This window comes from Corythoichthys intestinalis, unplaced genomic scaffold, assembly GCF_030265065.1.
Source record: "Corythoichthys intestinalis isolate RoL2023-P3 unplaced genomic scaffold, ASM3026506v1 HiC_scaffold_23, whole genome shotgun sequence".
Classification (NCBI taxonomy): Eukaryota; Metazoa; Chordata; class Actinopteri; order Syngnathiformes; family Syngnathidae; genus Corythoichthys; species Corythoichthys intestinalis.
In genome coordinates, this window is record NW_026651592.1 from 5,971,461 (window position 1) to 5,999,404 (window position 27,944).

At 38.6% G+C, this 27,944-nt stretch overlaps 2 protein-coding genes across 6 annotated transcripts in view; one reads left to right on the forward strand and one right to left on the reverse strand.

Annotated features, from left to right (window-relative positions):
* Positions 1-151: 151 nt before the first annotated feature.
* Positions 152-14,587, forward strand: LOC130911145 (delta(3,5)-Delta(2,4)-dienoyl-CoA isomerase, mitochondrial-like). 2 transcript variants are annotated; one of them, XM_057828905.1, is made up of 10 exons: positions 152-218; positions 4,405-4,573; positions 4,657-4,745; positions 8,337-8,461; positions 8,537-8,585; positions 8,665-8,729; positions 11,856-11,926; positions 13,672-13,743; positions 13,808-13,958; positions 14,033-14,587. In XM_057828905.1, the coding sequence occupies exons 2-10, from the start codon at positions 4,446-4,448 to the stop codon at positions 14,135-14,137; spliced, it is 855 nt and encodes a 284-aa protein (XP_057684888.1). In that variant the 5' UTR covers positions 152-218; positions 4,405-4,445; the 3' UTR covers positions 14,138-14,587. The 2 variants fall into 2 exon arrangements, with proteins under 2 accessions (XP_057684888.1, XP_057684887.1); XM_057828904.1 differs by having other exon boundaries at positions 164-402; positions 14,033-14,586.
* A 2,252-nt stretch (positions 14,588-16,839) lies between these two features.
* Positions 16,840-27,944, reverse strand: part of LOC130911144 (centrosomal protein of 295 kDa-like) — a 37,276-nt gene continuing 26,171 nt past the window's right edge. For all 4 annotated transcript variants that reach the window (XM_057828901.1, XM_057828900.1, XM_057828899.1 and 1 more), the window contains 11 exons: positions 27,514-27,745; positions 27,289-27,425; positions 26,936-27,215; positions 22,058-22,425; positions 21,745-21,921; positions 19,811-19,939; positions 18,463-18,532; positions 18,136-18,396; positions 17,990-18,068; positions 17,047-17,146; positions 16,840-16,943 (listed from right to left, as the gene is read on the reverse strand). In XM_057828901.1, the coding sequence (XP_057684884.1) occupies positions 16,902-16,943; positions 17,047-17,146; positions 17,990-18,068; positions 18,136-18,396; positions 18,463-18,532; positions 19,811-19,939; positions 21,745-21,921; positions 22,058-22,425; positions 26,936-27,215; positions 27,289-27,425; positions 27,514-27,745 (1,875 nt within the window). In that variant the 3' untranslated portion in view covers positions 16,840-16,901. The remainder of the gene's footprint in view (positions 16,944-17,046; positions 17,147-17,989; positions 18,069-18,135; positions 18,397-18,462; positions 18,533-19,810; positions 19,940-21,744; positions 21,922-22,057; positions 22,426-26,935; positions 27,216-27,288; positions 27,426-27,513; positions 27,746-27,944) is intronic.

Sequence of the window (27,944 nt, forward strand, 5' to 3'; positions counted from 1 at the left end):
TGTATAAAACAACGTGAAATGAACATTTTAGTCAAATTTAACCTCGCAAAGAGTGATAAAATCAAACGACAAAGTGAACGGTAAATTGAACTTACAGTGAATGTGACTACAGAGGGCGCTAAAGTGCCTAAGCACCAATGCAGCACTAGCAAAACAAAGCGAGAAGAATTGAAGACGCTATAGTATTCTGCCTGCCCGGAGAATCTTAAAGAGCTTGGGTGAGGCTCCTGTTCCAAAACTATCCACAGCTCGCTACTTTTGCACTTTTCCTTCGATCTGCAAATCTTTGCGTCTGCTCTAAGAGACTTTGATGAGGTTCTAGTTTGTTCTTTTCTCGCCTTCCTGCCTGCACCGTCTCAAGGGCGATGTTGTCACTCTTTGCCAGGTCTGCTCTCAAAACACGTAAGTCACCGGTGCTATATTGCGTTATTAAACGTCACATTCTACACAGTGAGTCCTGTAGTGATTTTAGCCACTAAAACGGTCGATAATTAACAAGTGTTGTGTTCCAATTATTTGTCGTCAGACGTAATGAGATATCTGTGCCAAAGTTCATCGCCGTTTGTAAAGCAGGACATGCTCAAAATCACATTTTCTCACATTTAGCGCCACACAGTGTTTAAAATGGTGTTTTTTTTTTTTTTAAGTCACTTTTTTAGTATTTACATTATTTAGCAACTTATTTAGCCTCCTTACCTAGTTGTCAGACTCACGTTGAAAAGAGTTTTAGTAATCTTGATAACAACTAGCCAGCTGAATTAGGTGAGTTTGAATAACACACAACGGTTGGTAACAAGAAACTGACCTCTTTATTCAGTGACAAACACAAAACATTATAAATAACAAACAGAAATGGTATAGTCAGTCAGTAAAATGTGCAGTTAATATTGTAAACTGTCTTAAAAAAGCAAAACACACCAACAACTAGAGGTGTGCAAAATTTCCGATTCTTAGATTATTCGCGATTCGGCCGCTGAAGATTCGAGAACGATTCACAAACATCCAAATTCCGATTATTGAAATATGCCAAGTAAAGCGGATGTACAACACACTCAGCATGCCGCGCGGTCAATGAGGAGCGGAGCGAGAGTAGCTAAACATCATGCTTCTCATTACCCGGCCCCTCGGGTAATGCCAATGCTCAACTCACGGCTCTAGCTCAACTCATGCCACGAGATAAAAAAACAACAACATACCTGACTGCTGCCGAAAAGCTGCTACAAAGTACATCCACATAATGTTACAGTAGATATCATTTATATAGGACTAGATGCGTTATAGATTCGGTAGCGTTAGCAGCACACCTACAAAAAGCTAGATGCGGGCGCTAGTAAACGGCCGCCATCTTAAAGCAGTACACTTCCCTGCAAGGCTGTTGTAGCGAACCTTCCAAGCAAACCTAATTAACTTTTTATCTAAAATACTCCTAAATCGGTAAAATATTGACTTGAATCTATCTTTAAAATAGTTTTAAAACTTTCACATGTCGAAAGTAGACAAAAGGGAAATTATGGCATAACGGGAGGAATTTTAACAACTTTAACGGTTGATTCACAACATTAAATCAATTGAATGTAGTTTAAAGCTGCTGATACAGAATGGGGACTGGAGTTTTTTATTTACTGTTATTTTTGTATATTTGTTTACTGCTATATGTTAACTTGATACTGAAATAGTAGTTTGGTTTAAGCCTGAGAGTATTTTTGAACAATTTTGGAACTAATGTACAAAACATTTATAAAATAAATAAATGAATAAAAGATTTAAAAAAGGAGGGGGGTGCATCAATAATCGTTTTATAATCGAATCGGAGCCTCTGAATCGTAATCGTAATCGAATCGTTAGATGCCCAAAGATTCCCAGCTCTACCAACAACCTCAGTGGAAAATCCCACAAATCCCCCCAAGCTATTTGATGCTTTTAATGTTTCGTGTATTAGTTACAATAATTGTATAAAAAGCCTCTCAGGTTTAAATAAACGACTATTTCAGTATCAAGTTAACATTTTAAAACAGTAAATAAAATACTCAAGTCCCCATTCTGTATCAGCAGCTTTAAACTACATTCAATTCATTTAATTTTGCGAATCAACTGTTAAAGTTGTTAAAATTGCTCCCGTTATTCCATAATTTCCCTTCTGTCTACTTTCGACATGTGAAAGTTTTAAAACTGTTTTGAAGATAGATTCAAGTCAAGATTTTGCCGATTTAGGAGTATTTTAGATAAAAAGTTAATTACTACTAGGGAAGTCCCCTGCTTTAAGATGGCGGCCGTTTACTAACGCATGTAGTTTTCCATACTTCAATGTTGCTAACGCCGTCGAGTCTTGCATCTAGTTCTATATACATATGATATCTATTATCTACAGTTAAACGATGTTCACGTAGTTTGTAGTGACTGTCAGCAGCAGTCAGGTATTCTTGTGTTTTTTATCCAGCGTTTCTCATTGCGTCTTGAAGACAGCGCTGTGTATTACTTCCGCTTTACTCGACATATTTCAATAATCGGAATTTGGATGTTTGTGAATCGTTCTCGAATCTTCCATGGCCGAATCGCTCAAGGATGTAATGACGGCTGGGCATGTTGTACCGTGGTTCTAAGTGTTGGATGGTGCGTCTTTACTCACGAGAGATAATGGCTCGTCATCCAGAATGAATTCTTCGACTCTTGTTATTCCCTGGCCTTTGGGACAGTTTGTCACACATAGCAAAAGTTTCTGCCAGTGTTGCGTAGGACCTTTCTTTTTGTCTTCGGTTTTCTTAACAAACTCCTTATATTGTTTGTGGTGGTATTTCGCTAAATGCTTGATTAGGTTGGTTGAATTAAAACTTCTTACAGCTTTACCACCACGCTTGACTTTATTGTGGCATATGTTGCACTCTGCCTCTTCGTCTTTTTCGTCCTTTAAGGTGAAATGATCCCACACAGCTGACATTTTTACCGATAAAGTCTCTCGGTAAATTGGGAGACGGTAATGTAAATGTAGTGTGTTGAAGGTGTGACGTAAAATGCTGACCGGATATTAGGGAAACCGAAGCAAAAACTGGAATGGATTATGTAAATCGGTGCGCTGGAAAACCCTGAACAAACTTTAAAAACTGGATCAGAAGTCTGGATCGGAATTTTTCCGTGTTGGCCGATCCGATACCGATGCGCATTTTTTTTGCCATATCGGCATCCGATCCGATCCAAATATCGGATCGGGACATCTCTAATTAACATGTAAAAGTCCCACCCCAAGTAAATGCATACAGTTTACTGTATATGTACACATCATGGCCGTGGTGACTTCAGTATAAAATCAATCGATCGATCGATCCTTCAGCCCTAAAATCACAGTAGCATGAAACCAATGGCATCACCGAAGTATAACTTTTTGTGTATCCAAAATACTGAACCATTGACTAATACTGGAGTGATTTTTGCACCATCTCCTCTTGCACCTCTTCCTTTTTCTCTTATTTCTTATATCTTCCAGTCATCCTTAGTGCTGTCATCCAGGGAATGAAGTGGCACAGAGTTGTCCGATAGTATCGGGTAAAAGAATAAAAGAATATCGGAAAGGGATAAAAGAATTTGAAAATGACGTTGGCTAATCTCAACACTGGTTTTTCATTATCGGTTTTGGGCCAATATGCATATGGTAGTTATGTAATGTCCACTTATTACCTGCATGTTTTTCTGGTGTTTTGTCACCCCCTGCTGGTGCTTAGGTGTAATTAGTTCTAGCACTTTGCAAATAGAGAGCTAATTAGAGGAGCTAATATCTGCAGCCAGTGTACAATAGCAGTTCTTGTCATCTCACCACGTTGTTTGTGCCTTATACAAGCACCGCTTCTGAGCGTTGTGTAGTATGTTGGAGATGTGTATATTTCGTTTTGTTAGCATTTGTGGGAAAATGTGGTTACATTATCTCACTACTTGCATGCTGTACTACCAGTTGCTATTCAAATTTACACATGGTGTACACTTTGCTTTATTTTGTGACTTTATTTCATATTATTGGCACAATATTTGTTTTTTTTTTTCAGTTTTACAAAAAAGTATCAGTGCTCTTGTCGAAAGAAAGTAAAGCCAATTCAACTTTTCTATTTTGATTTTCACAATAAATATAGTGGACCAAATTTGGAGTTTTTTTCTATTACTTCAGTTGAAATTGTTCGTATTTTTCAGAATGCTTATTTGGAAAACCTTGAAGTTGTTGCATTTATCATTAGTAAAGCATCCAGTGGGGCATCACAATACAATTAGCCATAATATGTTAAGTCTACGACCGCATTCATCTGTTTGATATCGGTATCAGATTTTTGGGGCTGGACAATATCTGGATATCTGTTAAAAAGTCTTCATCGGACAACTCTAACGTTTTCTTATGAATTGTTTTCTCCCTTTTTCTTTTATTAGACAGGGGATTGGGGCCCTGGAGCCATACAGTCATCCGAGCCATGTCGTCATCCGATGGTCCCACGCCTCCTTACACCACCCTGGCCATCAGCCACCCAACTCCGACGATCACACACGTGGAGCTGCACCGCCCCTCAAAGCGAAACGCCATGAACAAAGCTTTCTGGAGGCAGGAATCCCGACATACGACAAATACAGTATATCTGTCAATGGTTGTAAAAGCGTTATAATGACCATGTTTATGTCCTTCAGTGAGATGGTGGATTGTTTTAACCAGATCTCTGATGACCAGGACTGCAGAGTGGTGGTGTTCTCGGCCGCAGGGAAGGTCTTCACAGCGGGTATTATGAGTCTTTTAAACTTAGCGTAATTTGCGGACTATAAGCTGCTACTTTTTTCCTTTATTTTGATACCGGTGGCTTATACTCCAGTGCGGCTTATTTGGTGATTTATTTGGGTTAATAGTAAAGATGCACCGATACCGATACTAGTATCGGCAGGGGGCGCCGATCCGGCCCGAAATGGTGGTATCGGCGAGTACCAACAAAGACGGCGCCGATACCATTTACCGGTCCATTATTATAACATTTGACCACAACCTTTTCTCCTCCTGGCGCTCACTACACTCTGTCTCTGTGTTGTGTGATGACACGTGAACACCAAGCAGCTATCGCTATTGGCCTGCTCCAGACCAATGAGAGCGGGCCAATAGCCACTCCTGACCAATCAAAAGGGGGCTTTTTCATATCGACGAAAAACAAACCAGGAAATATGGCGGCGGGCGGTCGGGAAATATTTCCAAATAGAAATCCCGTCGATTAAAATCAATGGCTGCATGCAAGATTTGCGGCCTGAAAGTTTGGAGATGTTCAATACCTCGAACTTGATAAAACATTTGAAGATGAAACGTGAACGGACACAACGAGTTTGAGCCTGCATGAGCAGGACTGCTATCTGGAGGCCGCTGGACCGGAGCAACAATCTCTGGTCAGTTCACTTCGTCTACTTTACTTTTATTGTCTTTTACTGAAAGAAATGCCGCAGTAATTTGGGAAGTGTTTCCAAAGTATTGTTGCCACCTTTCAGAAATAGAAATAAGGGACTCCCACCTCCCGAAAAAAAGGAGAGACGGGATGCTGTGGTCAATTATTATTACTTATAATTGTTAGCGTCCGCAAATGCGGAAACAAGGTTGAACCTCGAAGCAGACAACAAGCGGGGGATACATAAAAGGGTTTAATGATTGCAAACAAAAAATAACACGGGATCGCGGGATAGGAAAAATAACAAAAGGAGTCCGTGACAGCAGGTCGACGGACAAACTAAGACGATAGGCAGCGGTTACAAACGAGAGCAGCACACTAACAGAAAAACCCAATGCAGGGGCATAACAAGCAAATGTAGCGAGATTATTGTGCCAGATGTCAAATAGCGATCAGCAAGGCAAATATCTCAGCAGCCTTCTCTGAGATCACCCGTGCTTAAATGCTGCGTGTTGATGAGCCTGCATTGGATTCAAGTGCCACGCCCCCACGCCCAGCAACAAAACACAATCTAACCAGCAGCAGAATGTGACAATAATTTCATGAAAGTTGCACTGTTTGGACTTTGAGAGGTTTAGAAAAAGTTTATTCAGTTCATTCAGAGTTTATTATTATTAATTTATTTTTACTTTCTTACTGTTGGGCTAGTATTATACATGTTTTATTAATTTCACAAATTTAGCACTATTTTGGCCATTGAGAGCCAAAGGTTTATTCAACGATTGTCTACTAGGGTTTAGTGTACTTTTTCCTATTTTGCAAGGGTAAGCAACAGCCTGACAAAGCCTTGATAGCCATGATTTCACATCCAATTATGTAGCTCTTTGGGGGGGAAAAAAAAAAAAAATTAAGAAAAAAAACAATGTATATATATATATATATATATATATGAACGGGGTGGTATCGGTATGGTATCGGCCGATACTGCACAGCCAGGTATCGGTATCGGGGCCAAAAAATGGTATCGGTGCAACACTAGTTAATAGGTAACACTTTATTTGACAGCGGCGTCATAAGACTGTCATAAGACCGTCATAATTATGACATGACACTATCATGGGCATTACTGAATGGTTACCTTATTTTTTGGACTATAAGTCGCAGTTTTTTTCATAGTTTGGTTGAGGGTGCGACATACTCTGGAGCGACTTATGTGTGAAATTATTAACAAATTATTATTAGGGCTGCCAAACGATTAAAATTTTTAATCGAGTTAATTACAGCTTAAAAATTAATTAAATCGTAATTAATCACAATTCAAACCATCTATAAAATGTGCCATATTTTTCTGTAAATTATTGTTGGAATGGAAAGATAAGACAAGACGGATATATAAATTCAACATACGGTACATAAGTACTGTATTTTTTTATTATAACAATAAATCAAGATGGCATTAACATTATTAGCATTCTGTTAAATCGATCCATGGATAGAAAGACTTGTAGTTCTTAAAAGATAAATGTTAGTACAAGTTATACAAATTTTATATTAAAACCCCTCTTAATGTTTTCGTTTTAATAAAATTTGTAAAATTTTCGATTAAATCATATAGTAGTAGCTCGCCATTGTTGATGTCAATGATTACACAATGCTCACCCATAAAATCAGTTGCACCCAAGCTCCAGCAGAGGGCGACAAAAACAAAAAACACGTAACAAGTGGACATTACACTGTGCTGTCATTTTAATCTGTTTGAGTGGGGCATGTGCGTTAAATGCGTCAAATATTTTAACGTGATTAATTTAAAAAATTAATTGCAGTCTGTTAACGCGATAATTTTGACAGCCCTAATTATCATTTCACATGTTATTTTGGTGTTTTGGAGTAACATTGATGGTTTGGGTAAGTTGTTAGCATGTTCTTTATGCTATAGTTATTTGAATAACTCTTAATAGCTATGTTGCGTTAACATACCGGCTACGTTTGCATTTTGTTGTTCATGCATCATTTAACATTCTAATACTGTCGACTTATTCAGCATGTTGTTTTCTATTGTATTTTTATTTTAAATTGCCTTTTCAAGATGACATCTGTTTTATGTGTTGGATTTTATCAAGTAAATCTCCCCCCAAAATGCGACTTATACTCCGGTGCGACTTATGATTTTTTTCCTCTTCATTTTGCATATTTGGGCTGGTGAAATTTATACTCAAGTGCGACTCATAGTCCGAAAAATACGGTACAACATTAAGTGTCATCTGGCAATTTATTTCACGAATGCCATTTATGACCAGCTTGGATCTTTTACATCCATTCAAAAGTGAGATAATTTGCCGGATAACACTATATGACATCTGTTATAAGCATTCATTAATGGTCATGTCATAATTTTGATTGTCTAATGAGTCTTATGGCGCCACTTTCAAATAAAGTGTTACAAAATACCATAACTAGCATTTAAGGAAACAACTTGAACAGGAGCTGAACAAATAATTAAACAGAACAGTATTTTGATTGTTATTTACATCTATAGTACTGCAATGCATGTTAGGAGGCATGTTGGACAACAACAGTGCTGAAAGCAGGTGGAAGCAGAGGTTGACTGTCTCCTCCAAGGGAGCAGTGATAGCCAAATGAAGCTTCTTAAAGCAAGGTAGTTCATTTGGTCTTATGACAGTCGTATGATGCTGCTGTCAAATAAAGTGTTACCAGTTAATATATTTTGGTGTAAATATCCCATAATCCAGTGCGGTTTATTTGTGAAAAAAATGCCATTTTCGTGCCAGATTTGGTGGGTGGCGACTTATAGTCAGGTGCTCCTTATAGTGGGAGTATTACAGTATATCTTTTTGTCTCATTTGTTGCTACTGACGGTAGGAGACATGCAATCAATTTTGACTGGCAGCTAGTGAGTTAACCTTACCTACAAATTGTGTTTTTGCATAGGTATTGACCTGATGGACATGGCCGGCGATATTCTGCAGCCCGAAGGTGACGACACAGCTCGGATATCATGGAACCTCAAAAAGACCATCAGCAAGTACCAGAACACATTTTCAGTTATTGAGAGGGTCAGTCATCCTTTATATGATGTTATATTGTCACCCGTCTTACTTATCAGTGTTTTTTTTTTTTTTTAAATGTAGTGTCCAAAGCCAGTTGTAGTTGCAGTACATGGAGCCTGTGTGGGAGGAGGTAGGATGTTAGAACGTGGAAAAAAAAGATAAGCAGAGGGGAAAAAGCACATTTTTACCTTCTAGAATCTCTTCATCAGGTGTGGACTTGATCACCGCCTGTGACATCCGTCTGTGCACCCAAGATGCTTGGTTCCAAGTCAAGGTACGTCCAGTGAAGATGGGAATATCACATGACAGCCATCACTCATACATTCAACACATGAAAACAACAGTTTGGATGGGATGTTTTTTGACAGTGTGAAAATTTGCAAAGCCTGGTAAAAGACACAACCTATTGCGGTGGCCCAAAATTTGCAAAGCCTGGTAAAAGGCACCACCTATTAGGGGTGTGACAAAATATCGAAATGGTGATATAACGTGATACTTTGTATCCCAAAAGGTTATCAATATGCCCCTGCAAGAATTGAGATATCATTTTAAAAAGTTGTCAATGACTTAAAAAAAATAAAAGGTACCAACAAGTTACTACCAAAATCTTCCACCATAATAGTGTCTCAGTTAACTCAAAGGCTTCCTTGACGGTGTTCGACGCCCAATCCGTTTAGACCGGGAACGCTCGTTCATTCGAAATCAGAGCATTCAGTCATTCATCCGATTTTCAGGGCATTTACCGGTCACTTGCTGTTCATTTTAGGGCATTTACAGTTCATTTCCTGTTGACTTTGAGTCACTGCCTATTCATTTGGGTGATTCCCAGGTCACTTCCTATTCTGTAACACAAAATGAACAGTAAGTGACCCATAAAATACCCCAAAATAAACAGGAAGTAACTTAACATCAACTGGTAAATGACCTTAAATGGCCCAAAATTACCTAATTGCCTGGCATTGGCTGCTACTGACGGCCATAGACGTTCAATCCGTTTGAAGTGGGAGGGTGGCAGCGAATGAACGAATGTTCATTCGCTGCCATCCCTCCCACTTCAAACGGATTGAACGTCTACTAGTGATAAACTCATTCCAATTCACAACAGAACCTTGTTTTTCTGTTTATTAGTTGTTTGTACAATATCCTAGAATAATTTCCTGACCAATGTATCGATAATCGTTGTATTGCCATATTGTCAGATATCGTGAGCTTTGTATCGCAAACCGTATCGTATCGTAAGGTACCAAGAGGTTCCCACTCCTACCACCTACTACTACACACACACACACAAAAAAAAAGTTCATTGCTGGTCTGCCACATGTTGACCCTTTAAAATACGATTAATTTGATTGTGACGTCTCTCATTGTAGTTTCAATTATAGTTGACCTAATTCACAAGGTTGCAAAGGTAAAACAAGATAATGGCGATGGCAAATTACATCTAACTTGGCTCCTGGCGTCTCCTGAAAATTTTGGCCAAAAATCTTTGTTCAATACCGAGATATTGTGTTTAGAATCGGGCTGTCAAACGATAAAAATTTTTTAATCGAGTTAATCACAGCTTAAAAATTAATCGTAATTAATCGCAATTCAAACCATCCATAAAATATGCCATATTTTTCTGTAAATTATTGTTGGAATGGAAAGATAAGACATAAGACGGATATATACATTCAACATACTGTACCTAAGTACTGTATTTGTTTATTATAACAATAAATCAACAAGATGGCATTAGCATTAACATTCTGTTGAAGCAATCCATGGATAAAGACTTGTAGTTCTTAAAAGATAAATGTTAGTACAAGTTATAGAAATTTTATATTAAAACCCTTCTTAATGTTTTCGTTTTAATAAAATTTGTAAAATTTTCATTCAAAAAATAAACTAGTAGCTCGCCATTGTTGTCGCCGAGCAGTGACGTCACATGGGCTCCCTGCCGTTCTTCCACATTGTCTTTAACTACGTAAGGTAGTGATTCAAATACACCACAAAGTGTCAATGGCGAGTTTTGAATTACTTAGAAATCAAGCCAATGAGTGTGTTTTGTCCCTCAACCGACGCCGTAGTTCCCTGTTTACTTGCCCATCCATTGTACATCATTTGAGTGCTGTCTTCACAACCTACGAGATCTCTGATCGTTTGTATAATGTGACTGAATATTGCCATCCAGTGTATTTGTCGAGCTAAACGAAATGTTTGAATAATTTGTCCCAAGTATGAGCATCATTAATACAGATAGAAGCGCTTTTCTTTTTGTGAACATTTTTTTTTTTTGATAGGAATATTATTTTTGCTCTGTATTCTGTCCTCATTGTGTGTGAGTACACAAATTGACAGATAGCGAATAACAGAAATATGCATTGTGTCAATCTCACAAAGTAACACAAAGTATACACACACGTTTCCATTTAAGCAGTAGCACTAGCCAATTAGCTCAAAAGCAACAAATAATGTAACTACATTGCACCATGTATGTAAACAAAATGAAATGTACACCAATAATTACACAATGCTCATGAATATATACAAAGAAGGAATGCAACTCACAAGCGATGCATGTACAAGAGACAGTGTGATGAGACAGCGAGAACTGCCGCTGAATACTGGATGCAGATGTTAGCTGGTCTGTATAGCCTCTATTGGTATTAGTTCGCGTCGACTTATAATCACGTCAGCAGAGTGTGCTGAAACCCATGAAATCAGTCGCACCCAAGCGCCAGCAGAGGGCGACAAAACACCAAAAACACAAGTAACAAGTGGACATGACACTTTGCTGTCATTTTAATCTGTTTGAGCGGGGCATGTGCGTTAAACGCGTCAAATATTTTAACGTGGTTAATAAAAATTTTTTTTTTTTAATTCCCGCTCGTTAACGTGATAATTTTGGTAGCCCTAATTTAGAATGATATAATCATGAAATTCTGATTATAAAAAGTTTCCTATTTGTCTATTGTAATCAATGGCTCATTTTATGCAGAAATTTTGCTGACGTGGTACAGCTCTAACTGATGGAAATACATAAATTGTACTTGGACGAATTTGATGTCGGCATGTGACAGTGTGTTTAGCACATCAGCCTCACAGTTCTGAGATCAAGGGTTTAATTCCGGTCTCCGGCCTTGCATGCTCTCCGCGTGCCTTTGTGGGTTTTCTCCCACACCCCAAAAACATGCATGGTATTCTGATCAAACACCCGATTGTTCCTCAGTATGAATGTGTGCGTGAATGGTTGTTCGTCTCCTTGTGCCCTGTGATTGGCTGGCATCCAATTCAGGGTGTACCCAGCCTACTGCCCATTGTTAGCTGGAGTAGGCTCCAGCACCCCCACGACCCTCATGAGGATAAGTGGCTCAGAAAATGACTGAATGAACTTCCTAATCCATATACTGTGATGCAGGAAGTGGATGTCGGGCTGGCAGCGGATGTCGGAACGCTGCAGAGGCTCCCAAAAGTCATCGGCAGCCGCAGGTACTTGCCTTTTTGTATTTTTAACAATTTGTAGTTGTTCAATTATTGCTTTTTAACCGATAAGTTATCCCGATGTTGTTTAACTAAAAATTCGATGCCGATAGTAACATATTATGGCTAATTCAATTTATGTGATGAGTTTATAAATTCAGTTTTTCATTTATTGTTCATTTTATTTGTACACCGTGAATGCAAATGGTCTTTGTTCAATTAACAAATGCAGCGCATCTTAGTTTGAAGATATCTAGAGTTCATTCTAAGCATAGCTGCTGTGCTAAACTAGGACCAGCCATGTACATAGGCTGCAGGATTGTACATTAACTTTTAAGCCAACATACATATCGGCGCAAAACCGATGCCGACATTTTTCAATGCTATTTTAAATGCTTGAACTCTTTTATTGTCTGTTGAAATTGTAAAGTGCCTTATCATTCTGTCTGAGAAAGGCGCTGTATAAATAAAACTTACCATTCTAGATGAAACGAATATTTTTCAAACATTTTAAAATACATGTTTAATCCATTTGGACCAGCATTGACCCATTTGAAATGGATTGGACATCCATCAAGAAATCCGTAGTATGAATATTTTACATGATTGAAACCATGTGACAAATTACAATATATCAAAAAGGTAATACTTTCGCGATACTTTGTAGCCCAAAAGGTTATTGATATGCCCCCGCCAAGAAACGATGTATTGTTTAAAATGGGTGTCACTATTTAAAAATAAAAAGGAACCAACAGCCATTAGTGGCACTGAAACTAGAACTTTCACAACCAGTATTTTGTGGTCACTTCCTATTCAGTAACCCAAAATCAATAGTAAGCGATGTGAAATACCCTAAAATTAACTCATTGGCTGCCACTGACTGCCATAGACATCCAGTTGTTTCAAGTGGGAGGGATGGCAGGAAATGAACAAATGTTCAGCTTCCTGTCTGCATATAAAGTGTTAATTAGCATTTTTTCCAATATTTACATTAGGAGTGGGAACCTCTTGGTACCTCACGATAACGATGATCTGACGATATGGCGGTACGATTATTGATACATTGGTCAGGAAATCATTCTAGGATATTCTACAAAAAACAAACAGAAAAACAAGCTTTTGCTGTGAATTGGAATGAGTTTATCACTAATAGACGTCCAATCCAGTTGAACTGGGAGGGATGGCAGCGAATGAACGCATGTCCATTCGCTGTCATCCCTCCCAGTTCAAACGGATTGAACGTCTGTTGCCATCAGTGGCAGCCAATGCCAGGCAATGAGGTCATTTTGGGCTATTTAAGGTCATTTACCTGTTGATTTTCAGTTACTTCCTGTTGATTTTGGGGTATTTCACTTCCTGTTTATTTTGAGTTACAGAACAGGAAGTGACCTGGAAATCACCCAAATGAATAGGCCCTAAAAATCGGACCGAAAGACTGAATGCTCTGGTTTCGAATGAACTAACGTTCCCAGTCTAAATGAATTCGGCGTTGTGCACAGTCAATGCAGCCTTAGAGTTAACTGAGACACTATTATGGTGGAAGATTTTGGTAGCAACTTGTTGGTTCCTTTTTATTTATTTATTTTAGACATTGACACCTTTTTAAAACGATATCTCTATTCTTGGCAGGAGCATATCGATAACCTTTTGTGATACAAAGTATTACGATATATCAGCATTTCGATATTTTATCACACCTAAACTCACAACTAAATACCTGCAATACTTTTTTTTTTTTTTAAATTGACCTCCAGTCTTGTGAATGAGCTGGCTCTTACCGCGAGGAAGATGTATGCAGATGAAGCCTTGAATAGCGGACTTGTCAGGTAAATACTGAACTTAACATTTTTGGAAACTGTCAAGAATGAATTTACCTCTTTGCGCAACCAGCCGAGTTTTCGCCGACAAGGAGGCCATGATGGCGGGCGCACTGGAAATGGCCGAAGAGGTTGCCGCTCGCAGCCCCGTAGCCGTGCAAGGCACCAAAGTCAACCTGATCTACTCCCGAGACCACAGCGTAGCGGAGGGACTCAACTACATGGTAAGGAGGCTCCACGTCAGTCAGCACAAGTCGAAATTAGCAATAAAACATCAACCGTCTGTTGTTCGTTGAAGGCGGCGTGGAACATGAGCATGCTGCAGACTCAAGATCTGATGAAATCGGCTCAAGCCTCGATCGAGAAGCAGAATGTCAAAAGCATCAAGTTCTCCAAACTGTGAAACGAGCTGACGATGTTTAAACGTCCAAAGGAACACGATCATCAACCTGAAACACATGCAGTCTCAGAACTTTTGTGGCAAAAATAAGCTAAAAAGTGCACTTCTGAGAAATGGCATTGTAAAAATACATTTGTACATGATTTTGAATGTTTATATTGATCTATTAAATGCTTCTGAAATTTGAAAGGGTGGGTTTTTAGACACTGAAGGGTTTCCTCATGGTCTGAATGGTTTAGTTGTATCGGATGGGAGTTTGATATACCTACTCCTATTGTGGTTATTAGGTTTTATTAGGAGAAAGGGACGAACAGGAAAGGTAATGGGGGGGACAGAAAGGAAGCACAAATACATTGGTACACGTCTATGAACCATTGTTTTCATCAACAATGATGGAAATATTTCATAAATATTTTTTCTATTACAGGACTAGCTAAAAACGTGTCTTGGGAGACTAAAATGTAATGAAACGGATGCCAATTTTCATCTGAGACGAGAATTTCCGTCTTATGTTAAAAATGTGACATATTGTACGAGAAGTTGTAAGACTTGCTGCGCCCACCCACTTACCACTGGGAGGCATGCGCCGGTTACCAGTTTCAAGGTTTACCGTGGTATGAAAAACATCACGGTTTCCAAACCACTTAAATTTTCTGTCATACTGTAGTGCGGTTATTAGCGATTTTTTATGTCCCCAAAATGCAGCAAGAAATAGCTTACAGCGCTTACCCCTCTCTCCGGTTTTTGCTCTGACGGTGACACTGCTGTTGAAGCCACCTGAGCCTTTTCAAAACCCCCTCAAAATGGTCTAGTATGGGAGTATTTGGGCTACTGAAAAGAAACAGACGGCCGTGCCTTGGAGGAAGGACAGCCAGGCTAAACCAGCAATTTCACATCAATGTTACCATCATCCGTCACTTAACACAAAATTGAAGTAAACGCCATCATGAACAATTCCCACCAGCTACAAGAGTTCACTCCGTGTTTCGTGTGTCTAGCAACGGTAAAACAAGTATTATAACGCAGGCTAGTGAGCATGCGAAGACGGCTAACTCGTTTCCTCAATAACCTCACTATAAGCGTACTTTTGTAGTCTTCCGCCATTGGAAACATCTGTTCAAAATGGCATTTTCATAATACTGACAGTGGTTTTTCTCTGCAGACTTTGTGTTCAGGGTGTGGGTGTGTGTGTATAATAATGTGTAAATAATGATACACGAGTCATACACGTGCGCTCAGTCTCTTAACTCTCGCTCTCCATTAATATTCAACTAATTAATATTAATTGTAGTAGTGGTATATTAACCAAGAAAATGTGAAAATACATTCCTGCATAATAACTTACACTGAGAGAAATATGTAGAAAATGAGCAAGACTAAAAATGTTGAGACGGAGCTTTAAAGTCAGTGACGTGCCTGATATACACATAATTTTTATTTAGAAGTGTTTTTACTTTTTTATGGAACTTTTTTTTGGGGGATCTATTGTTCAGCAACTTGAGCTGTGGCTATAGTCTTAAGTTCTGTTTCAATTTTATTTAAAATGTTATTTTCACATTCATGTCGATGTTCCAATTTGCAAATATGTTGTGAAAAATCAAAAAATCCTGTTCTGTGGAATCTTTATTATCCCATACATCTCAAAATAACACATTTTAGGGCTATAATAGCAATACCGTGAAACTGGTATTTTGGCTCAAGCTAACTTACACCATCAAAGTCTCATACCAGCACATGCCTTCCCACTGGTGTCCTCTCCAGACTTGCTTTTTTGGAAACGCATGGTAAGAATTATCTTAACGAGAGAATATGCAACGTTACGTTAGGCTTTAAAGGTCTGTGCTGAGTGCTCATTACTCACTAAATGTGACTTGCAGCGTTGACTAAAACACTTTATTATTATTATGGCATCTAGGTTAGTAGTATTGAATATAACGTACCTTTTTTCCTGCAGAGTATTATCACCAAGCTTGCTTTGTCCTTGTACACACTACAATATGTGCTCATTTGTCAATGTTCTTTTGAAATTGTTGAATATCTTTATTTTTTAACTAAAACACTGAGTAATTGTCGACTAAAACTAGATGAAAGTTGTCAGTTTTCGTCAACATAAAATAGGCATATCAAAATGTGTTTGTCTTCATCTAAGACTAATAGGTATTCTTATCCAAAAGACAAAGATGAAAAAGGGCTGCAAAATCAACACCGCTATGAACATATTGGTGCTATCGTTACCTTACCATATTTACCTTTGGACATCGTGTGATAACCAACGAGAAAGAGAACACATTTGCTATACACATTTGAGATTGACATTTTTGTACATTAACATGGATCTCCAATGCTTGGTATTTAGCGGATTTTTTTGTAGCATTTCAATGTTTTAAGATTAATTTTGCTTTTTTTGCCGAACAACACAGGATTTTACTTTTTTGAAGTAGCATTTTTCTTTGTCATTTTTCCCAGAATTTCATTTTCTTAATTTCCCATTTTTTTCTTAGCATTTTTCCCCCTTCCTAATTGTAAGTTTCTTGATTGTGAAACTACCATCTTGTAAATACTGTAAATAATCTGTTGGCACTCACAAAGCTGCCACGATTCACAGTTATAAGCAAAAAATCCCACTGCTAGACCGCCCAGTTCAAACAAATTTGGATATCTATGAGTACCTATGAACTGAACCATGATCATTCACTTCCAGTAGAATAAGTTAAAAGCTTTATTGAAACGATAACTTAACACGGGTACAAAAATCACATTCAGTTGTTCATTGTTGGGTCTGCTTGCTTCGGAGCTTCTCGAGGGTTTTCTGTACGTCAACAGAAAGGAAATTGAAGTCATTTGAGTGCTGTTCTTGAATGCCACAGATTAAAAGAGATTTTAATGTGTAAATGTTGATTGGGGTGATTTACCATGTGAAAGGCTTTGGCCTTTAGTCTGTTGTTGGCATAAGCCTCCTGTCTGTTCCTGACGGCCCTTTGCTGCTTCACTTCCTCTAGCTGCTCGTACACTCTAGAACAACAATACACCATTAAACACCTGGTTCAATTTACTCAAAGCCAATCAATTCCATGAATTCAAAACATGATGTACAGCAATAGAGCTGTTTTTTTGTGTGTGTTTGCTCTGTGAGCAGTAGTAAGTATTCGTGTTGAATGTGTGCCTTCAAAGACCGTGGTCTAGATTAGAGGTCAACTCATATATCACGCCAATACGCTGACTTTTTTCCAACATCGGCTAATTAACAAAAAAATAAGCCGATAAAAAAAGGATTTTGATCAGGCATCTGTGGAGCAACTGTGGCCGCTGCTGACTGACTTTAGGACCCCGCAGCAGCTTAAAGGCAGGCTGCCACAGGAATCTGCAGGCTTGCCTGTTTTGAAAATAATCTTAAGATTTTTTTTTATCTTGCCTGAGAGAACATGCAACGTTCTTTTAGCCTTTTAAGGCGTTGTCCTTGTAGACACGACAATATGTGCTCGTCTATGTTAATTCGAAATTGTAATAAGCCTTTATTTTTGGACTAAAACTAGATGAAATTTATATGATATTTGGTCAACTAAAACGACACATTTTGAAATGACTAATAAGAATTTCCATCCAAAAGACTATAAGACAAAAATTAAAACGGCTGCCAAAAAACATGCTGGACTGCACACAAACACAAAACATGAACAAACACCATCGGAAATCAAAATCATCCAAATAGACCAAAAACACAAACAGACTGATTTCAGTGAGGCAATTCAGTGTCAAGTGGCAATTCTCCATCCATGAGGCACACAAACATTAGAACATTGGGAATTGTTTTCATTGCACGGAAATTGCGTGAAAAAATTTAAAGTGTCAAGATACCTCTGAGTTCGTCTGAGCATCTCTTGTTTGTTTTTCTTGACTTGATTCTGGTCATACAGCTTTGTTACCGTGGTCACAGCTGGAAAATAATTTCCATATGACTGTACAAATCTATCTGGCATTAATCTACCTATCATACTCCTTACCTAAAGCAGGCTTCTGTTGCTTGACCAAAGCGGATTTAGCCATTTTGGGCTTGTCAAGTTGAACATCCCGTCGAATTGGTGGAGGACCTTCCTCCGATTTGGCGCAGACCTTCGCTTTCACCTCCTTTGCTACAGTCCTGGCTTTCGCGCCTTTTGCTTTGACTTCTTCCGCCCGGCGCGCCGACCTTGCCTGCAGAGCTCGGCGCTTCTGCTCAAAGACCTCTTGCGGCTGGGACCCCCAGTTCACCTCGAGGAGCTTGCCTGTAAGCCAAAAGATTTCAATAGAAGTTACTCTCAAACATGAAGATGGCGTTAAAATAGCACTACCTGCATGTGTTGGGCTCTGGTACTCTTTTATAACCACAGAAGGTTCCTCTGTTATGATTGTTTGGGACTCCTATAAAAGTGAAAACAAGTTTAAGCATTGATAGCGGAAGTGACTATTTTTGTTATATGGGGGGAAAAAAAAAAACAAAAAAAAACAGCCTAATAAAAGAAATGCCGTCCACATATTTAGAAATCAGGTCTCAATTATATATTATATACATTATTTATCATTTTAAAGATGTTTTTAATAAAAATTGATAAATCATAGACTTTATTACCTGTTATACCATACCATTATAAAGGGATATTCTACTCTATACCAAGTTGTGATTGTATATAGAATTTATTAATAATCTTTTTAAATATTTATAATTGATTCTGCATGTTTCCCTTAAGTATTAAGTTTCTGATGTTATATTGAGTGATTTATTAGCTGTTGAAAACTTGTAGTAAATTAAAAAAAATTTTTTTTTGAAAAACTATTTTGGTCAAAAACTTATGTGATATGTTAAATATAGTTACTGATCCTGAAAATATAGGTATTATCTCTGCATTTGGTGATTTTTGTGTATCTAGTGTAAAATCAATATTTTTATAGCCATTTTAAGTTTTGTTATACTTATATAAAAAATATTTAATCAGGATTTTATAAGGGAACGACTGAATTTTTTGATACCGCTGCTCATGGAGACTCATTTATGGCAAAGGTAGGCGCCCGTTTTGGTTTTAGGTCGGTATCAGCTTTGGTTTTGAAAGTTTTTGAAAGTAGCTCCCCTACGAACCGGCCCAGTTTCCAGTGTCATGTCAATAGGTTATGAAGTGTATGGATGAATTAATACGTTAATAAAAACAAATTTAAAATGAATGAAAAATCAAAATATGCTGTGGTTATGCTCCTCAATAACATTAAGCCAGAATAACATTGTTTTTGTTTAAAAAAAAAAAAAAAAAAAATTATAAATTATTAAAAAATTAATAAAACTGAAATTATTCTTTATTTTTAATGATTTTTTTATTTTCCGCTATTTTAAAAAAAAAAAAAATCAAAACATTAAAATAAATAAGGGAATATTTTCTGTTTTTTCTCTTTTTTTTAAATTTTGGTTTCTAAAATAAAATATTTAATATTAAGTCATTGACAACAATAGACACTCAATTCATTTAAACCGTGAGGACTGGCTTTGAATGCTCATCTTTCAGTGCCATTTACAGCACTAGATGTCCAATCCATTTTCAACCGACTGTCAGTCAAAATGGATTGGACGTCTATCGCCGTCAATGGCATTCAATGAGTGTCCTATAAAAGGGTAAAATTGACTTGAGAATTCTCGAACACCAGCAAGATTACTTCTTTCTGTTCTTCCTCCTCCTCCTCCCACACTGCCTCAGACACCATGCTGTCACGTGGTGTGGTATCAGTCAAGCTCACTAATGTTATTTGGGACTGCTCGAGGATTCCTTTTGGACTGTCCGGTTCCTGAAATGGCAATAAAAAGAAAAAATAGACAATTTACTACAATAATAGCCAATAATAAATAACAAAGACAAAATGGATTGGACTCCTATACCCTCAGAAAAAAAATCCAGTTCTCCAGTAGAAAATACCACTGGAGGGGGCGTTCACATGCACTATTTGACTCAACAAGTAGTATTTACCATAATTACAACACCACACTGAAGGCAGCATAAGGCCGTGTGGTAACCCTAAACAGCTTAGCCAATGATGTCCAAAAAGCAGCAGCATAAAAGTGTACCGATTAGAGGTGGGAATCTTTGGGCACCTAACGATTCGATTACGATTCAGAGGCTCCGATTCGATTATAAATCGATTATTGATGCACCACAAGACCCCCCAACGCTTTTAATTTTTTGTACACTAATTCCAAAATTGTTCAAAAATCCTCTCAGGCTAAACAAACTACTATTTCAGTATCAAGTTAACCGTTAAAAACAGTAAATAAAATACTCAAGTCCCCATTCTGTATCAGCAGCTTTAAACTACATTCAATAAATCTAATGTTGTGAATCAACCGTTAAAGTTGTTAAAATGGTTCATTATTCCATAATTTCCCTTCTGTCTACTTTCGACATGAAAGTTTTAAAACTGTTTCATCATTTCGGTTCCTTCGGGCAAATCATATCACATTTTGTAATTGTCAATGATTGCCAATGATACCGATGATGATAATAAAATTCCATAAAAAAAGATAGATTCAAGTCAAGATTTTGCTGTTTTTTTTTTTTTTTTTTTTTTTTAAAGATAAAAAGTACCGTATTGGCCCGAATATAAGACGGTGTTTTTTGCATTAAAGTAAGTATGAAAACCTGGGGGACGTCTTATAACTGCGGCCTAATAAAAAAAAAAAAAAAAAAAAAACTGCGGCCTAGACATATACCCATTCACGACGCTGGATGGCGCCAGTCATCAATGAATCGAATGCTGAACGCGACTCCGGCGGCCAAAGCGAACCCCTGACAGTTAGACAGTTACAGTTAGACTTCACTTTGATCATTAATGCAGTTATTGCAATTTTGTTTTATCACAATATTTTTTTCTTATTTATATTTCAAAAACCAGAAGCCATTCATTTATGAATTTGATTGCACTTTAGTTTACATATTTAAATGTTAAATGTTTAAATGTTCAGATATTAAGTTTTGAATGCGAAATTAAATGCCTTTTCTCTAAAATATATTGTTATAATCATTTGTTTCAGATGTATTGTAATTATTTTCTGTATAAAAATTTGGTGTTCAAAAAGTCTTTTTTCAAACTTGAGTCTTGAAAAAGAGGGGGTCGTCTTATATTCGGGCCAATACGGTAATTAGGTTCACTACAACAGAGCCTTCTAGAGAAGTCTACTGCTTTAAGATGGCACCTGTTTACTAGCGCGGGAAAAAGTCAATTCGCATCTAGTTCTTGGTATATGATCTAACATGGCTGTCGTCTTTCATTTCAAATCTAGTTCTAGATATATGTGATATCTACCATAGCCGTATGTTGCCGTATGTTTGTAGCAACTGGGCTCTGTTTGTAGCGGCTGACGGCCGCAGTCAGGTATTATTGTTTTTTGTTTTCATCTCACGGCATGAGTTGAACATGATATTTACTCTCGGTCCGTTCCTCATTGCGTCCTGAAGACCGTGCTGACTGTGTTTTATTTCTGCTTTACCTGTTATAATTCAATAATCGGAATTTGGATGTTTGTGAATCGTTCTCGAATCTTCCACGGCCGAATCCCGAATAATCTAGGAATCGGAAATTTCGCACGCCTCTATTACCGATAGTGCTTCATTAAGGAAGTCTTTCATGGGGATCAAACAGTGCTCCAGCCTCATTTCTGCAGAGGGGATTGGAACTGGAATGTCCACTTCATGCTGCTCATCCACCTCCTCCACAGGCAGCAAACTGAATGAGGATGAAGAGTCACTCGTGTCCGTTTGTGAGAGATGCAACACCTGAAATCAGTAAGGACGGGGGAAGAAAAAAAAGTCATGGCAATCAGAGATTGAGATTTCATCTGGAGGGGAGGCAAACCTGTATAAATTACAATACAAACAGTCAAAAACAAATAAAACCGCTAGCGGCGAAAACCTGAGGAGGAGAAGAAATACGACAACTAGCCGTTGTCGAGCAGCCGATGTCCTCTGTCCTGAATCGCTCGGCGGACCGCTCACTCTCAGACCTGCCGCCGAAAGATCGTGAATCGGAATTTGCCGAAAAGCTGAGTTCGCCGCTGGAGAGACGTCCATCGGAGGAGTCTGGAGCGGGTGGTTCAGACGTCTCATTTTGGGTGACTTCCACCGGCAGAGGGTGGAAGGAGTCTGCGGCGAGTGGGGACGGTGGTTCTGGATTTAGACCGGGGACAGAAGTGCCGTGATTGGAGGCGTCGGGTAGGAATGATGGACAGGTGGGCATGGTGGCTTCTACCGAGGCGCCAAGATCCACACCGGTTCTTTCTCCTGAAACAAGAGGAGTTGCATGGGGAGCTCGTTAAAAGTAGGGCTGCCATAAACGATAATTTTGATATTTGAATAACAACAGTCTCATAACAAACACACACATTTTGGGATTTATAACGACATCTGACATGAAATACACACACATTCATCAAATATGTGTGTAAATTGTCTTACGCGCATTTATAATGTGCTTTTAATTTGAAATCAGCACTCACCACTATGTGGATATTTTTGAGACTGTCTAAGCCAATTACTGGTGCACGATAATTATTGGTCCGATAATGGGAATTATGACGTCATCCCGATAAATCCAATAACATTATTAATAGGACCGATAATATGTACTGTGCTGGCTTTACAGTTTACACACTAGTATGGGAAATCAGTTGACCATTTGCCGGGCATTGCTCCCACCTGCTGGTCAGAATAATTTGCTGCATCTATTTTTTGTTACAGTTTGGTTCACATTACAAACTCATTCACTTATACGTTGCGGCGTCTAGCGGTAGCATTGACAATCGTGAATGCTTTCTGTTACGTTTCCGCCTCGGAAATATATGTAAATATTTTATGTTTACTATAACATATGAATGTGCAACATATGTTTACTTCTGTGGTGAAGAGTCATATCCTAGAGATGTCCCGATCCGATATTTTTGATCGGATCGGACGCCGATATGGGCAAAAAAATGTGCATCGGTATCGGATTGGAACACGGGAAAAAATTCCGATCCAGACTTCCCATCCAGTGTTTTTTAAAAGTCGGGTTTTCCAGCACACCGATTTACATAATCCATTCCAGTTTTTGCTTCGGTTTCCCTAAAATCCGGTCCGCATTTTACGGCACACCTTCAAAACACTACATTTACATTACCGTCTCCCAATTTACCGAGAGACTTTATCGGTAAAAATGTCAGCTGTGTGGGATCATTTCACCTTAAAGGACAACAAAGACGAAGAGGCAGAGAGCAACATATGCCACAATAAAGTCAAGCGTAGTGGTAAAGCTGTAAGAAGTTTTAATGCAACCAACCTAATCAAGCATTTAGCGAAATACCACCACAAACAATATGAGGAGTATGTTAAGAAAACCAAAGACAAAAAGAAAGGTCGTACGCAACTAACACCGGCAGAAACTTTTGCTATGCGTGACAAATTGGCACTCGACAGTCCCAAAGCCCAGGGAATAACAAGAGTCATTGCCGAAGAATTCATTCTGGATGACGGGCCATTATCTCACATGAGTAAAGACGCACCATCCAACACGCGATTCGACCGCTGAAGATTCGAGAACGATTCATAAACATCCAAATTCCGATTATTGAAATATGTCAAGTAAAGCGGAACTAATACACAGCACGGTCTTCGGGAAGCAATGAGAAACTGACCGCATTGCGTCCCGAAAGTAAACATAACTTGTCTTAGACCTGGGTAATACCAATGCTCAACTCACGGCTTTAGCTCAACTCATGCCGCTGGATAAAAAACACAAGAATACCTGACTTCTGCTGACAGCCGCAACAAACTACGTCAACGTCGTTTTACTGGAGATAATAGATATCATATGTATGTAGAACCAGATGCTACATGACAGACTCGACTGCGTTAGCAACATTGAAGTATTGAAAACCAGATGCGTTAGTAAACAGCCGCCATCTTAAAGCAGAAGACTTCCCTAGTAGGCTGTTGTGAACCTTCCAAGCGAACCTAATTAACTTTTTATCTAAAATACTCCTAAATCCGCAAAATCTTGACTTGAATCTATCTTCAAAACAGTTTTAAAACTTTCACATGTCGAAAGTAGACAGAAGGGAAATAATGGAATAACGGGAGCAATTTTAACAACTTTAACAGTTAATTAAATGAATTTAATGTAGTTTAAAGCTGCTGATACAGAATGGAGACTTGAGTATTTTATTTACCGTTTTAAAATGTTAACTTGATACTGAAATAGTCGTTTATTTAAACCTGAGAGGCTTTTTATACAATTTTTGTAGCTAATGCACGAAACATTAAAAGCATCTTATAGCTTGGGGGATTTGTGGGATTTTCCACAGAGGTTGTTGGTGTGTTTTGCTTCTTTAAGACAGTTTACAATATTATTTGCACGTTTTACTGACTGACTATGCCATTTCTGTTTGTTATTTAAAATGTTTTGTGTTTGTCACTGAATAAACAGGTCAGATTCTTGTTACCAACCGTTGTGTGTTATTCAAACTCACCTAATTCAGCTGGCTAGTTGTTATCAAGGGTACTAAAACCTTTTTCAACATGAGTCTGACAACTAAGTAAGGAGGCTAAATAACTAAACTTTAACACATGCTCAGATAGGTCGGTATTGGTATCGGCCAGTATCGGTATCGGATCGGAAGTGCAAAACAATATCGGTATCGGATCGAAAGTGCAAAAACCTGGATCGGGACATCCCTACTATATGTACAGAACTTCATATGTTGTTGTGTTATAGAAGCCAGCCAATGCTTTAGTAGCTCAAGCAAGTGTGCAATGCTATACATATAATAGTTGTGTATATACGTGTATTGTGCAGTTTGTTGTATAATTGTGTATTGAATATGTGTATTTTTCTGTTGTACTTTCACAATATTAAGACAGGTGTCTTCCCATAAAAGCAAGAAATGACCAAGCCTTGTGGTTTATGGAAGTGCATTTATTTTTAGCTGGCTACTGGGCAGTGCAGAAGTGCAACGCACTGTTGTGTAGAGCTGTCCCGACTAGTCGACATAGTCGACGTCATCGATGACGTAAACCCGTCGACAAGCAAAACATCCCGTCGACGGTTAATGAAGGGTTAAAAAATATATGCATGGAAAGTTCAGAATGTCGGACGCTCCGTATGCAAGCGGGGAAAGCGGCACAAAGCCAAAAAAGCGCACCAGAGTGTCCAAAACATTGACTTTTTTCAAAGAAACAAAGGAGGGTACACTCTTTTGTCCTGTCTCTTCAATGCCAAGCTTGGCTGCACGTTGGCCGTGAATAAACACCTAATGCGCCGTCACCCAGTTTGTAAGTCCAGCTAACTAACTAACGACAAGTTTTATTGAAGTTGCTAAGCCTGTCACGATATGAAATGAGCCCATTTATCGCACGGCAAATAAAAATGAGGCCGGTAATTTTCACGGCTGCCTTTTATCGCTGCGCACGTGCGTGCGCTCGTGCGTGCGTGCGTGCATACATTGGTGCGTGTGTGCTGATGGCATTTGAGACTCCAGTTCCTTTCTCTTATCAACACGCTGTAGAATTAAAGTTCAGACATACAAAATAAGAAAACACATCTATTTTAAACACTGTAACGTTAGCACTGCTACACTGAGGTGAATGGGGGGGGGGGAAGGCAACTTACTTTAGCCTGCTATAAAACATTGGCAGTCTCGTGAAAGCAAACTTGCGGTTAAAAGGTGACACTTCAAACATGAAAAATCGCTGGTTAACAGCATTTGCAAACGAAAAAAAAAGACCAAAAAAATCTATTACTGACACTACATGCAATTACAAAAAGTGCTTTTTTTGCGGAGTGTAAAGCTGAAGTTAGCGGTTTAGCGAACGTACTTCCGGTGAACATTTCAAAATAAAAGCATGTCATGTTCTTCATATAAATAGCGATTTCTGGAGTTAATCCAACATACTTCAAAATTCAGATTCTACACCAAGAATACCTTTAAAATGACACCCTTTATGAAAACTCTGATTGGCAATGAATAACTATTATATTACTATCATACATAGTACTATAATATTAATACTAGGTTTTTTTAAGAATTGTTTTGAATCATGTTGGAAAGGCGAAGTCAGTGTTCTGAATCTGTTTACGTTCCATTCTTTTGCACTAGTTAATTCTATCAGCATTTGAACTCGTTTATTTTTTTATTTATTATTGTTATTTACGTGTTTATTTGTACTTAGATAAATAATTTATGTGTTCCAATATGTTTTTGTGAATTGATAAGCGTCAACAAAAATTTCATTGCTAAATTAGTAAAAAAAAAATTTTTTTTATTTAATTTAATTATTAGATTAGTCGACTAATCGTAAAATTAGTCGGCTGACTAATCGGGAGAAAATTTGTCGTTTGGGACAGCCCTACTGTTGTGTTTTTGTCATTATGAAGAATCTGGTGAGATCAATGGCAAATCTATGTTGAATCCACCACTAGTTTTTTTTTTTTTTTTTTGAAACCTCCAGGTTTTCAAAAACTCGGTATACATTTAAAAATATACAGTATATATTTATTATGGGTTATCAATATCGGTATCGGCTTTGAGGAGCAGGAAGTTATCGATATGGGTATCGGTTTCAAAAAATGGATATCGTGCACCCCTACAGCCATTAGTGCTAATAATAATTTTCATTTTTCAAGAGAAAAAAACAAAAAACAAAACGGTATGTAAATGAACCGAACCAAAAATGCAAAACCGAAACATTTCAGTACACCCTGGTGAGCCGTTACACTCTTCGGCAAAACTACTCAAAAGTGGCTCATGAATCCTCATACCTGAGCTTCCACTGTCCTGGCAAGAAGACAAGTCCAACTCCCCGACAAGCGGTCTCATGGAGCTCTCCTCTGGATGCTCGTCCAACCACGACCTTTCCGTGTGAGTTGCCGGTTGACCCGTGCGGCGATCCGGCTGGCCCGCCGGACCCAACGGACGCTCCATAGTGGCGTTTTGGTGGTCGGCGAGGAGACAGGAGGACTGATCTGCCAGTTGACCTATTAGAGGTCTGAACGAATCCTGATCTTCACAGACGGAGAACCGAGACTGGACTGGACGGATCTAAAAGAGAATGATCACGTTTCAGTGGCACTGACTATTTTATAGGACTATAAATAAATTTGACTGTACTTACCAGGTCACTTGTGAGGGAAGCTTCAGAAGGCGGAGTCACACCGGATGCTTGACCATCCCCTCGTCTCTCGGAGATTTGGTGTAAAGACAGTTCGGAAAGTGACGAGCCTAGCATCTCCAAAACGGAGCCTTCGCTGTCTGCAAACCAAAATCGGGAAATTGTGCAAAGAGCGCCACCTAACACGACAAGTTACATGAATATTTATGACATTTAGAAGTTTCGCACCTGTGCTTTTACCGGCGGCGCTTAAAGAGCTATCAAGCTCTTTGGTGTATCGGTCAATGATGCGCTGGGCGTAGCCGTCATTGAATCGAGAGGTGAGCTGCGCAGGCTGGGCACGGCCGGCAGCAAGTCTTAGAGCGTTTGTCTGACAGCCCTCTGGATCAGTTGAGATGTAGCTGCCAGTGGACAGCGGGGTGGTGGACCTCCATTCTGGATCCCGATATCTATGTGGGGACTGACACAATATGCAGACCATACACACAGTCAATTATGGGTTTGCGAGCAAACATTTCTACTGAATAGTCATATCCACAGTAGTACTTCTACTGGTAAAAATATAATAAGCCCCCCCGGCCCCCAATTTTGAGGGACCCTATCCAGACACCTCCTTAAAAGGTGAAAAATAGGTGTCTCCCCATTAGAATAGGAGTCTA

Bases quoted from the DNA above. Each gene is read 5' to 3' on its own strand.
- LOC130911145 (XM_057828904.1), top strand. From the start codon at position 366: ATGTTGTCACTCTTTGCCAGGTCTGCTCTCAAAACAC. The intron at 8,462-8,536 runs GTCAGTCATCCT...TTTTAAATGTAG, and splicing joins CATTTTCAGTTATTGAGAGG to TGTCCAAAGCCAGTTGTAGT. The intron at 8,586-8,664 runs GTAGGATGTTAG...TCTCTTCATCAG, and splicing joins TGGAGCCTGTGTGGGAGGAG to GTGTGGACTTGATCACCGCC.